At 59.9% G+C, this 12578-nt stretch overlaps 1 protein-coding gene across 4 annotated transcripts in view; it reads right to left on the bottom strand.

The window, feature by feature from the left end:
* NINJ1 (ninjurin 1) overlaps positions 1 to 11956 on the bottom strand; it is a 13516-nt gene extending 1560 nt beyond the window's left edge. The window contains exons 1-3 of one of the 4 annotated variants that reach the window (XM_017546905.1): positions 11520 to 11956; positions 3580 to 3808; positions 2153 to 2316 (exon numbers count right to left, since the gene is read on the bottom strand). In XM_017546905.1, the coding sequence (XP_017402394.1) occupies positions 2162 to 2316; positions 3580 to 3808; positions 11520 to 11894 (759 nt within the window). In that variant the 5' untranslated portion in view covers positions 11895 to 11956 and the 3' untranslated portion in view covers positions 2153 to 2161. Of the gene's footprint in view, positions 1 to 2152; positions 2317 to 3579; positions 3809 to 4922; positions 5087 to 11314; positions 11476 to 11519 lie in introns of those variants that run through there. The other 3 variants (XM_037745143.1, XM_037745144.1, XM_017546904.2) reach the window with 3 other exon arrangements.
* Positions 11957 to 12578: the final 622 nt, after the last annotated feature.

Here is a 12578-nt window from a genome sequence, read left to right as displayed (position 1 = left end):
TGGGAAGGAGGGAGAGGAGAGGAGAGACTCTGGGCCTGAAAGGAGGAGAAGCAAGGCTCTGAGCCAGGCTGTGATCAGCCCCAAGTGTCAGGGCTATTTGGACACCTGACTTAGGAAGGAGAAGGGGCTGATTCTGATATGAGAGTTGTCAAAGCACTCCATGCCTCAGTTTCCCCTCTGAAAAGGGAATGAATATAGCATGGCTGGGTTACTGCCAGGACTTAAAGGCCTGGTCCAGCACAGGGGGCTGGGGCTGGCAGCTGTGACCACGGACACCTATGCAGCCTAAGACCTCTCTGGCTGCTCCAGGCAGGACACACAGCAGACCTGGCCTCGGAGCCTCTGAGGACAGCCTTGAGGGCACCGCTGGGTCCCCATGTGGCTCTCAGGCCCAGCACCCTCTTCCTGGCAGGCAGAAAACTGATGCTTGGTAGAGTTAGAGACTGCATCAGCACACACAGCAGGTGATTAATAAATGACCTGGCCACATGCCCCAAGCCAGGGAGCAGCTGGCATCTAGGTGTTCTGGAAGGGGACAACTTTACAAACTGGAGGCAGCCACTGGACAGTGACCCGGAGCCCATGTGGGACCGCGCAGAACTGGGCACTGCCACAGGGCGACTTCAGGCTCCACAGCCAGGACACTGGGAGTCGGCGTGACCCCACTGGGGGAATGGTCATGGGTGAGGGTAGGGAAGCTTGAAGAGGCCATGGGCCATCACGAGCAGTGGCCACTCCTAGCTGGTTCTGTGTGGGGAGGGTGAGGCCAAGTGGCTGCAGGGCGCTCCAACCCACCCTCAGGTCCCAGAGCCCCACCTCAACCACCACTATGCCATCTTTGGGAAATTTTTATACATCTTTGACACACAGGCACTCTGCCCCAAGCACACTGCTCCTCTCTACTCTGCTGTGGGCCACCCTCGTGGAGAGATGGCCATCTGCCAGGAGCGCCCACCCCTCCCTTGGCAACTCACTTCCACCTCTGCTACAAACCCGAGGATGACCCCTAGGCCCGAGGTCGTGGGGATAGTGGTGTGTGAGCCTGGCCTGGCTGCGTGGACTGTCGTGTGTGCACCATGTGGCCCTGGCCACGGCTGCATTCCAGGCCTTCCTGCTTCCAGGCTGTGTGTCACTGGGCAGACGCTCACCCTCTCTGAGCAAGGAAACAGGGAAAGGCTGTGTGGTGTGGGAAGTCTTCCTACATGGGAGCCTTGTCCTGTGGGGCCAGCCTCAATCTGCAGCGTGCAAACAGCCAGAGTCCAGCCCAGGGCAGGCAGCTCACAGACTCTGTGGGGCCCGGAGAAGGGCAGACTTGAAGTCACAGGGGCTCCATGACGAGATCCCCAATCCCACGGTCCTGGTCAGAGTGGCACAGTGGGGTGGGCATGTCAGGCAGGCAGTCATACCAGGGCCCCTTTTTCTCAGATGAGGGTAAGGAGGAAGCTTCACTTGCTAAGTGGAGGTGATGAGCTCCAGAACCCCTGATTTATCAAAGAAGCTGGAAATCTTCAGGTTTTTGGTGCATTTTTGAGACAGAGTCTCGTTCTGTCACCCAGGCTGGAGTGCTGTGGTGCAATCTTGGCTCATTGCAACCTCTGCCTCCTGGGTTCAAGCGATTCTCCTGCCTCAGCCTCCTGAGCAGCTGGGATTACAGAGATGCACCACCATGCCCCGCCACTTTTTGTATTTTTAGTAGAGATAGGGTTTCACCGTGTTGGCCAGGCTGGTCTCGAACTCCTGACCTCAAGTGATCTGCCCGCCTCAGCCTCCCAAAGTGTTGGGATTACAGGCGTGAGCCGCCATGCCTGACCCAGATATCTCATTTCTTTTTTTTTTTTTTTAGTTTCTTTTTTCTCTGACAGACAGTCTGAATGCATAGAAATCTTATGTTTAAGTGAGTTCTCCAGATGTTTAAATGGTGGCTCCTAAACACATTCCATTTCAACCCTGTGTCTAAAACAGGTGGCCAGTGCCAGGAGCAGGGCTGGCCTCAAGGCAGCGGCCAGGCATTGGCCTTGCAGGTGTGGACGAGGGTGCCCGTGGCCTAAGAAGGAGTCCCAGACTGGCTGGCCAGGGATTTGCCACACTGCAAGAGCCTCTGACAGCAAGCAACCCCAGGACTGTAGGTCTCATGCCCCATCTCCCAGCTCACCTGGGTGCCCTACTGCTGGGGCGCCATGTCCATCAAGGGCTTCTGGACCCCGAAGGCTGTGATGAAGATGTTGACCACCACGATGATGAACACCAGGCCCGTGGCCAGGTTGTTGAGGAAGTCCAGCTTGGCATGCTTGGCCGGGTTGTTAAGGTCGTACTTGACTGTGGGCAACAAGAGTGGACAGTGCCAAGGGCAGCCCAGATGGAGTGTCCAGCCCGGGACAGTGGGAGGGGACCCACCCCGGTGGTCAGACTGTCCCGGAACACTACAGTGCCCTCAGTGGCATTTAGGATGAGTTTTGTCCCCCAGAGAAAAATACATCTGTTTTGCTTAAACACTGACCATAGCGCCCCTCGTTGGGCAGCCCCACTGTCTGTGACCCCACCTCCTGTAGCCCCTGCACTTTTTAGGAATTGAAGCTATGGATGTCAACCCAAGGCCAGGCTTGGGCAAATGCACCGTGTTCTTTGTGTGCCTTAATCTAGCGATTCCTGCCACAAACTGCAGTTCTGTTAGGGTGCCTGTTTAATAGGTTCAGCCACTTGCCCAAGGTCACGCAGCCAGGAGGAGGACCCTGGTCCCAGGTGAGGACTGGCGTGGCAGAGGCCATCTCACGGCATGGGTCCACAAGAGCCTAGTGAAGCACTTGCCCTAATGCCCACAGGCCAGGCCCTGACTCTCCTCTGTGTGGTTCATACCTGTCCTTCCAGCACTTTGGGAGGCTGAGACAGATCACGTGAGCCCAGGAGTTTGAGACTAGCCTGGGCAGCATAGCAAGACCCCGTCTCTACCAAAAGTGAAAAAATTAGCTGGCATGGGGGCACACAGCTGTGGTGCAGGCTGCCTGGGAGGCTGAGGCAGAAGGCTCGCTTGAGTCTAGGAAGTTGAGGCTGCAGTGAGCCGCAAAAGGACAGAGCAAGACCCTGTCTCAAACAGAACAAAACAAGGCCGAGTGTGCTGACTCATGCCCATAATCCCAGTATCTTGGGAGACCAAGGCTGTGGGATCGCTTGAGCTCAGGAGTTCGCCTGGGCAACAAGGCGTAACCTCACCTCTGCAAAAGATACAAAAATTAGCCGGGCGTGGTGGTGAGCGCCTATAATCCCAGTTACTTTGGGGGCTCAGGTGGAAGGATCGTTTGAGCCCAGGAAATGGAGTTTGCCGTGAGATGAGACTTCGCCACTGCATTCCAGCCTGGGTGACGGGGGGGACCCCGTTTCAAACAAAACAAAACAAAACAAAAACCAAAGTACAGGGTGGGGGAGGTGCCACTTCCTGGACTGCATGTCTGGGTGGCGAGGGCCAGGGAGCCGGCAGCTCCTTGAGAGCCGAGTATGCAAGGTGGTGGGCACCCATTCCAGGCGGTGCGAGCAGATGCCAGCAAGGTGAGCAGGCAGCCCGGCCACCCCGACCCAGGGACCTACCGAGGAAGATGAGCAACACCCCTACGCCAATCTGCAGTGCCAAGGAGATGGAGATGAGGACCACCAGGGGCACGTAGAAGGCGAAGCTGGGGCCCTGTTCCACAACAGCCTTCAGCTGGGACGCGTTGGCCATCAGCAGCGCGATATCCAGCATGCTCTCCGCCGCGCTCTTCTTGTTGGCGTAATGGTTCACGTTGATGGGCCTGTGCCTCCAGCCCCAGCGGGGCGGCTGCAGGGAGGGGGGCGGTCAGCGCACGGGTGGGGGAGGCGGCAAGGGCTGTGTCTGGGTCTGGCTATGGGGATGGGCAGCGCCCTGCAGGTGAGGGCTTCGCTTGTCCCCTCCCCTGGTAAGTATTCAGACAGAAGTGCTTATGACTCTAAGGAGAGGCAGCGAGAATGTGCTTGGCCTTTACGAAACCTCCCCTAGGAATACAATTCTGGAAAGGAAATGACAGCAGCCTCAGTACACGCACTCTGGTTTTCCACTGGAAAGCGCTGCCCGATCCTCCTCCTGCTATAGCCGGGGCTGCTCCTCCCTGCCTGCCCCTACCCGCCTGTGCCCCCGGCCTCCTCTCCCCCTTCCCTCAAGGTCGGGGCTGCTGGTGCCAGCAAGGGAAGTGACGTGTGGGCAGACGGATCTGTGTACACTGGCCCAGGCAAGAAAGCAGCCTTCCTGGGCTGCACCTAAGGGCTGAGATGGCTCCTGCCACCTCCCAACCTCCCAGCCTTGGGGCCCAACAGGCCACTCAGCCTCCAGGCCTCAGCTCGGGGCTTGCAAAACTATCCGACCGTTAGCGGTAAGCTCTGACTGAGGTGGGGCACCCAGAGCCTGGCCCCCACACAGCAGGCGCTCAATCGCTGCCTCAGTATATGACATCCAGTGGATCTCAGCTTCCACATTAATTCTCAGAGTAATGACATGAGGATATGAGCTCTGATGGAATCCTCTCTGCCTTAGGTTACGGGGCCCATCTGGGAGGGGCCCCCTGCAGTTCTCTTGAAGGCCCCAGTGCCTTTCCCTGTTGCCAGATACTATCATGCTCCAAGGCCCCACACAGAGGCCACTGCTTCCAGGAAGCCTCCCAGGACTTCCCCTGGCAGGACACGACCCACTCTCCTGCCACAAGAAAGTCCTCTCTAGGGCTGGCCTTTCATTCCAGGGCAGCCCTAAGTACCCAGCTTCCTCTTTCTCGGGAAGCAAGAGTCTGTCCCTTTCAAGCTGCCCTGGTGGAGCCCCTCTTCAGTCACTCAGGACAAACCTGCCAGCCCCCTGGCCTGGCCCTTTGTCTGTAGGTGCCTCTCAGCCGCCAGGCCCTGGACCACAGCCTCTCAGGACTGGTCACCTGCTTGGAGGCAGCTGTAAGAACCCACTGCTGGCAGCCGACCTCCTGGGGCCCGCTCTGGGAGATCCTGTTTCCAGACTCATGAAAGATGCAGGCCGGGAGGCCGGGGTGCCATAGGGCTGCAGGGAGGGGCGGGCACGGGCATCCATCCATGCCTCGACCTTCTGCAGGCTGGAAACACGAACGATGAAAAATACATGAGACAGCCAATACAGAACTAGCAGAGGGCAAAGGCCTTGCTTTCATGCTGCATGTGTTTTAGTTTCATCTAAAATTATGTGCCCAGGAGGAAGAAGAGTGGGCGTCGGGGGACAGCAGGAGGCTCTGCTGCCTACACCTGGGCCCGCCAGCATTCCAACAACCTGCCTTCGGCATCAGCTGCTCTCTAAGTAGCAAGTTCACGTGGACAAGAGTGTGCACAGGACCAGCCGCCTTCACCTGGGCCAGCCAGCAGCCCTGTCCCTGGGGCCCTGGTGGGTTCTTGGGTCGCTCCACATATACCCCAAAGCCACTTTGGGGTCTCTACTTTGCCTCTCCCACACTGGGCCTGACTCTGCACTCCCGGGGATTCCCTCAGGCCCCAGCACACGAGGACATGGCTACTTCCTCCCAGGCCACCCAGGGTCTGGGCAAGGACGGCCCGGACTGAGGGCCTATGCCCAGCACTGAGGTCGTCTCCAGCTCTCCTCTTGCAAAACCACCCAGTGGGCCACACCCCATCACACGTGTGTTCCACGGGGTGCAGTGTCCTGGGGGCTGCTGGCCACGGTGGGCATGTGCTCCTAAGTTTCACAAACCTCAAGTGCCAAAGTGCCTCCCATCAAGGCCACCCTAATACTCATTTGGGTCCCCATCCCAGGACTTGGTACTAGGAGAAAAAGGCCAGGTGCAGACCCTGTGAGGATTTCCACCTTCCGGGGGCATCTACACATGTATATGCATGTTCCTAGTCACAGATACAGAAACACACAGCCCCTCACAAAAAGACACATTGCACACAATATAGCACATGCACATACGTACACAAACTACACGCACATAAACAGACACACATACCCAGGCTAACCGTGTTGGCCTCTGGACAGGAGGGAGAAGTCCCTTTTTTCTTTCTTTTTTTTGAGACAGAGTCTTGCTCTTGTTTCCCAGGCTGGAGTGCAGTGGCTCAATCTCAGCAAACTGCAACCTCTGCCTCTTGGGTTCAAGTGATTCTCCTGCCTCAACCTCCCGAGTAGCTGGGATTACAGGTACCTGCCACCATGCCCAGCTAATTTTTGTATTTTTAGTAGAGACGGGGGTTTGCCATGTTAGCCAGGCTGGTCTCAAACTCCTGACCTCGTGATCCACGTGCCTAAGCCTCCTAAAGTGCTGGGATTACAGGCGTGAGCCACCACGCCCAGCCAGAAGTCCCTTTTTTCTGAGCTCTGCAGAACCATTTAAATATTTCATAGCCACGCAGTCACAGGGAACACTGAGATCCAGTAAAAAGCATCATCTGCACAGAGCCTCCAGGGCCCCAGGCTTCAGCTCTCAGCACCCCCGGACACAGGGGGCCTGTGCCCCTGCTGTCCTCATGCCCACTTAAGGTGGGTAAACTGAGGCACGGCAAGACGGTTCCTTATGCAAAGCCACATAGCAAGTGAGTGCTGGGCTAGGATTTGAACCCAGGCCTGAGGGCTCAGAAGCCCTGGTGGCTGACACCACTGTCCCTCCCCTTAGGGGCTGAGCTCTCAGGGGCTCCCTGCTTCAGGCTCCAGCTATGTAACTTCAGGACAACTGGCCCCACTTTGTGCCTCCGTCTCCCATGTGTATCACAAGGCTGTGGAGCAGATGCCCCGGGATGGCCTCCAAGCCCTCAGTGGCCAGCAAATGCCCTGAGCACACATCCCTGATAGGGAAGGGCACTTACAGCCCATCCGGCCATCTGCTTCCTATCCAACCTGCAGTTAGGGAAGCTTCTGCACAAGGGTCAAGCCCTGGCTCACCACAGCCCAGCCCGTGGCCCTGGCACAAGCTCCCCCTCCATGGGCCTCAGTCTCCCCCTCCATACGTCTGGGGCTGCACCTGAGAAACTCCCACTCACCGAGTGAGAGGCCATGTTCCTCTCCCATTCTACAGACCAGCAGATTGCAGCTCGGAGGTGGTTTGCCCAGAGCCGCCTCCCAGCACTGCGTGTCCCAAAGCGTAGGGCCGCCCTAGGATACAGAGTAGCTGGCAACCACCCCGGGCAGCAGGCCACCTTGGGAGCGTCACGTGGAAGGGAAGGCAGCAGGGCTGGTCTGCTTCCCTGTCCCTAACCTCAGCGCTCTGGAGCTGATCACCACATAGAAGGGTCCCAGGGAGGATGATCCTACTCTCCCCCACTCCTGGGCACTTGCCCCTGTCTTGGGATGGGCTTTAGGATGGCCAGGGGACCCAGCCACCACAGGGGAGGGAGCCCTGTGATCCTCACCAGCCAGCAGAGGCTGCCAGGAGCCAAGCCCTGCCGAAACCCGAGCCCATCGCTTGGGCAGTGCAGAGAATAAACACCGTGGTTAACGTATTCCCAGGGCCAATGGGACTTCCCCGAACCTCAGCAGCACCCAGGGCCTGGGGTCAGGCCAGGTATTTTTCCTTTGAAAGCTAGGAAGGAGGCTGGGTGAGGAGGTAGGCTCTGTGCAGGGGTGTGGCCAGCTCCTCTGGCTACCTTCTGCGGACGGTCAGCCTCGCCACTGCAGGCTGCACGTGTTGGGGCTGGGACACACGGTGGGTCCTAGGGCCACTTCAGTGAGCATCCTCAGCTCAGGCAGGAGGGGCTAGCACAAATGTGGGATATGAACCAGGCTTGCTGCATCCACAGGCCTGGTTCTGGCCATAGCGTAATGGGTGCTCCGGCCCACCCAGGGCTTGGCTGGGAGGAGACAGGGTGGGGGGCTGTGGCCCCACAAATGTGGTGATGCCGATCAGCTGCCCCCTTCCAAGGACCTGCGAGGAGCAGGGCTGGAAGCTGCCACAACACTGACCAGTAGGGTGACTGACCACTCTATGCCTCAGTTTCCTCATCTGTAAAATGGGCAGACAAGGATGTGGAGTGGACTGAATGGGGTGGTCTCAGAGGCCTGGTGGCGGGTGGAGCACATGGCAGTAGGTGGCAGGGTCGGGGTGTTCTTCCTTGATGCCTAGCTCTCACTGTTTTGAAAGACTACCTCCCCAGCCAACTCCACCCACTCAAAGGCAGCTGAACAGGCTTGCAAAATAGTGGCATGGCAAAGAAAGGACAGCCCGGGGCACAGGTTCTCCTGTGCTAACCAGGACCCAGGTGGGCAACGAGGATGAGTTGCTGGTGGTCCCGGTCTAGACCTTGGCTGACTGCAGCCTGTCCTGCTCCCCGGCCCTAACCCTTGGACTCAGCAGGCATGCGCAGATGGTGGGAGGACCTGAGAATCAAGCACCCCTCCTTCCACCTACCATATGCTAGGACCTGCCTGGGGCCTCCGGCATCCCTTGTCTGACCCACCAGTGGGGGCACGAGCTGCTGTGCCCATCCATTCCCCAGATGCCACACAGACAGGTGGGGGCTGGCACTGGAGCCCTCCCCATCTCCTACCAGCCAGCCCAGGATGCAGCTCCCGAGAGGGTCTCCCAGCTCTACGTGTGTGTTCCCGGCAGTGAACCCCAAGATAACAGGAAGTCCTGCCAGGCGGGGTCCCCACTACAGCTGGGCCAGACAGATCCACTTCCCTCCGACTCAGCACTGGCCAGGAGTGGCCCTGAGACCATGTTGGGGTTGCCTTTTAGAACTTGGCCCAGGCCCTGCTGGCCTCGGGACCTGCCGGGAAAGCAGAAATGAGGGAGCAAACTTCCCCCGGGCAGCCGAGGCCATGCGCAGCCCAGACAGCTGGTATACAGGACACAACTGTGTGTCCCCGAGGACCAGGCCTCTTGGCCCAAATGTGACCCCAGGAACCTTCAACCTGTGGGCTGTGAGAGGCGGGAAGATGTGGCTGGCACCAGAGGACCGTGTCCCAATCTCATCCCTACCACTTCCCTGCCTTGAGACGCCCTGGGGATGACAGATTCAGGCCATTTTCACATTAAAATTGTTTACTGTTCCTTGCGCTGACAGCCACAAGTGAGCTGACTCAACCCCTGGACAATGATGGGGGCCCTGAAATGAACGGACACGGGGCACAGGGCACACGGGGCGGGGGAGACATGAGAGCTTCCCACGGCCCTGCCCAACAGAGCCCACCCAGGCCGGCGTTCCACGTGCAGCTCCTCCCTAAGCCTTGGCCACCCTGGGAGGTGAGCAGTTGTACCCCATTCAACAGAAAAGGAAACTGAGGATCTCCTTGGGCCCCATACTGGGCAAAGTGCTGCCCTCTCCAAACCACAGCCAGGGGTCACCACTGGGAGAGGGTCTCCATGGCAGGCAGGAGTAAGGATGGGGGCACTGAGTGCTGGCCTGTCTCCAAGCACTTCATGCACATCAGCCACTGAGTCTTCACCATGACACTGCAGCAGGTACCGCTTCACGCCCATTTCACAGATGAGACACTGAGGCACAGAGTACTGACATGATGTACCCAAGAAATGGAGAGGCAGGATCTTGAGGGTGGGAGGAGGAACGGGTGTTGGGTGTGCCTGGACCCCCAGGCTGGGTGAGTACAGTGGCCCTGCAGGTTTTCTACCCCTCAAGGAGAAATGAGCTCATCCTCACACTGGCTCATAGCCTTTCCATAGCTCCCTGGATGCCAGACCACGATCAGGCCTGCAAGTCCCCTCCCTGCAGCCTGGCTTCCCATCCCCGCACCTCCTACCTGGCCCTCCCATGCTCCATGGTCCAGCCTCTGAGCCTTTGCTCCTGCTGCTCCTTCTGCCTAGATGCCCTTCTACACATCTGAGCCAGATCTGCCCACCTGCCTTTCCCGCCCTCCAGGGCTCAGTGCTGATGTCCCCACCTCCACGGAAAGCCTTCCCTGACCTCGGTGCCCACCCCACAGTGGGCTGCCAGCCCCTAGGGAACTCCACGTTTTGCCTTGGCTTCCCCTGCACTGTCGGGGCTGGGCTGCTCTCCAGCCTCCACACGGAGGTGCCCAGAGCACCCTCCCTCTGGTGTCTCCCACCCTCTGGTGTCTCCCTCCCTCTGGTGCCCAGAGCAAAACAGTGATCCGGGAACAAACCCAACCCAATCTCCTCTGGGCCTGAGATGCACCCAGAGGCTCCAGGAGGCACAGGCCATCCTGCCACCTGCAGAGGTGAACGGAGATTCCTCTGAGTGGAGGGCATTGCCCGGGCAACGTCAACAGTGGGGGAGGAACGGTATCCTTCCCTTTCCAAGGCGTTCCCAAACCACCGCGTTTATTACCTGACTTGCTTCCCCCACTTCCCTGAAGGCAGGAGGGAGCCTGTTCTCTCTTTTTAAGACCATGTCTAAAAGGCCCCGCGAGCTGCGACATCTTCACCAGGACACACAGTCGGAAGGCCCCCCTGCCTATTGCTCCAAAGTGCTCACAAGCTGGGGCAGGGCCAGGTCCCTGGGGTCCCGAACACCAGTCAAGTCCTGCAGTGCGACAGCTCCTCTCAGCCCTGTTTCCTCATCTCTATCCTAGGAACAAGTGTCCATGCAGCCCCAGGGCCACCCTATCCTGTGGCTCGTGGGGCCCCTCCTCCCTGAACACGGCCTGTCCCCACAGCACCGTCCTAGGACTGTTCACCAGCACCTGAGCAGGATATCTTTGCCCCAGTCTGGTCCCTGCCATAGAGAGGGCTGGAAAAACCCAACAGACTGCTGTTTCCTGCCCGGATCCCTGGGGGCGGGGGGCGGTGTCGAAAAGGAAAGAATGTCCAAAGTAAACAAGTCGCCAGGGGGCAGTGCCAGGACCTTGCAGCAAACACAAGGTGCTCAGTAAGTGCAGAGTCCTGGGATGAAAAATTCTGAAGCGTGGACCACCGCCAGCCCGCCCGCTGCCCACAGCCTTCCCAGGCCCGGCGGGGCAAGCTCTGGAGGGCCTGTAGGGGGATACCCTAAAGGCTGTGTAACGTTTCTATTTCTCAAGATGAGTAAGTGGAATAGGAACCACAGAGGGGCCCAAGTTCTCCCATCAAGGCACGCATCAGATTGTGTGGTCACCTCGTGGTGACGTAACTGTCTGCATGCTGCTGGCCTGGAGCCCGGAGGCTGTGACTCCTCCCTGCCAGTCCCCGGGCAAAGTGCGCGGAGGAGCCGGCATGGCGAGGCTGAAGTTAGAGAGAGGGGCGCGGGGTCGGGGGAGGCCAGGAAAGTGGGGCGTCAGAAGTCCTTAGCCGGAGGAGCGGCGCCCAGACCCCCGCCGCGCAGCCAAGCGCGGGCGCTGCTTAGTGGGGCTGGGGACGCCAGCCCGCCCTGCGCCCCTGCGCCCCCACGTCCCACCCACTTGCCGGGGTGGCTGGAGCTCCTGGGGGCATCGTTCTGACCCCGACGGGGCGGGAGGGACTTGGCCTGGACAGGGCGTCCCCCGCCACTCTGCAGTGCGGACACGGCGCGCACTCGGCCCGGCGCCCACAGGTGCCCGGGGAGCCGCGGGGCCCCGAGAGGACCGGGCGGAGCAAGGTCACGCAGCGGCGGGGGGAAGGTCTTACCGAGGCGTCCGGGGAGCCGGGCGTGCCCGGGGGCAGGACGCCGTTGAGCTCGTACTCGTCGGTCCCCGAGTCCATGGTACGGCCGCCCGGGCCGCCTGGATCCGGGCCTGAGCTCGCCCGAGCCTCCGCCGCGGGTTCCAGCTGTGCGCCCGCCCCCGACCCGCCCCCGGCCCGCCCCCGGCCCAGACTCCGCCTCCACCTGGGGCGGGCCCGGGGCCGGGAGGCCGGACGCGGAAAGCGCGCAGTCAATGGCGACCCCAACCTCCCGGGTCTGAGACTCCCCCCGCGAGGTCCCCCAAAGGAGGGGGGCGCGACGCCGATGGCCCCAGGGGACCCCACGCGGCGTCTTGCTTTGAACCTCCGTCGCGGACACATTTTAATCCACAAAATGAGGTCAAGAACCGACCTTTCCCTGGCCACCGAGCAAACTGTGCGAAGGCGAACGGGCGTTGCCGCTGGCGCCCACCTTGGGTTTTTCCCAGGCGGGGTTCGCCCTGAGAACCGCAGAACGCTCCAGCACAGCGCCTGCCGCCCCCCAGTGACAGCGTCAGAGAGTTCGGGGGTCTCCCGGAGGGGGCCGCCTTGCCCTAGGGCGGCACTCTGTGCCCAGGCCAGTCAGCAGGGTATGGGTCAAGTGTGTTGGCCCTTCCAGCCCTTGACTCAATCGGCCTTTTTTTCCCGGACGTCCTGGTGAGCCTCTTCCAGGCTGGAAAGCCAGGTGAGATGCAGAGGACGTTATTTCCCCTTGTGGCACTGGCTGCAGGAGCTTGGGGTGAAGGCTGGGCTGCTGTGTCTTCTACTGCAGGCCTTGACCTCACTCCCAGATCCCACTGCTTCGTAGCCACCCACTCCTCCAGGGCCCACCCAAGACGTGCATTCTCTCACCGTGTCTGCCGATGCCTCCATTAAAGCCTCCAAAAGAGTGAGCGGGCACTTGATCCTCCCGACCTCCCTGGGGAGGTCAGATGGGGGCCACTCTGCCCGTACCCTACGTCCCAGAACTGCCACCCGGTAGCTATGTGGGCTCAGGCAGGTGGCTTAATCTCTCTGTGCGTCAGC

Source organism: Cebus imitator, unplaced genomic scaffold, assembly GCF_001604975.1.
Source record: "Cebus imitator isolate Cc_AM_T3 unplaced genomic scaffold, Cebus_imitator-1.0 Scaffold192, whole genome shotgun sequence".
Lineage (NCBI taxonomy): Eukaryota > Metazoa > Chordata > Mammalia > Primates > Cebidae > Cebus > Cebus imitator.
Note: the sequence above shows the minus strand (reverse complement) of the source record. Positions and strands in the feature narration are given on the sequence as shown.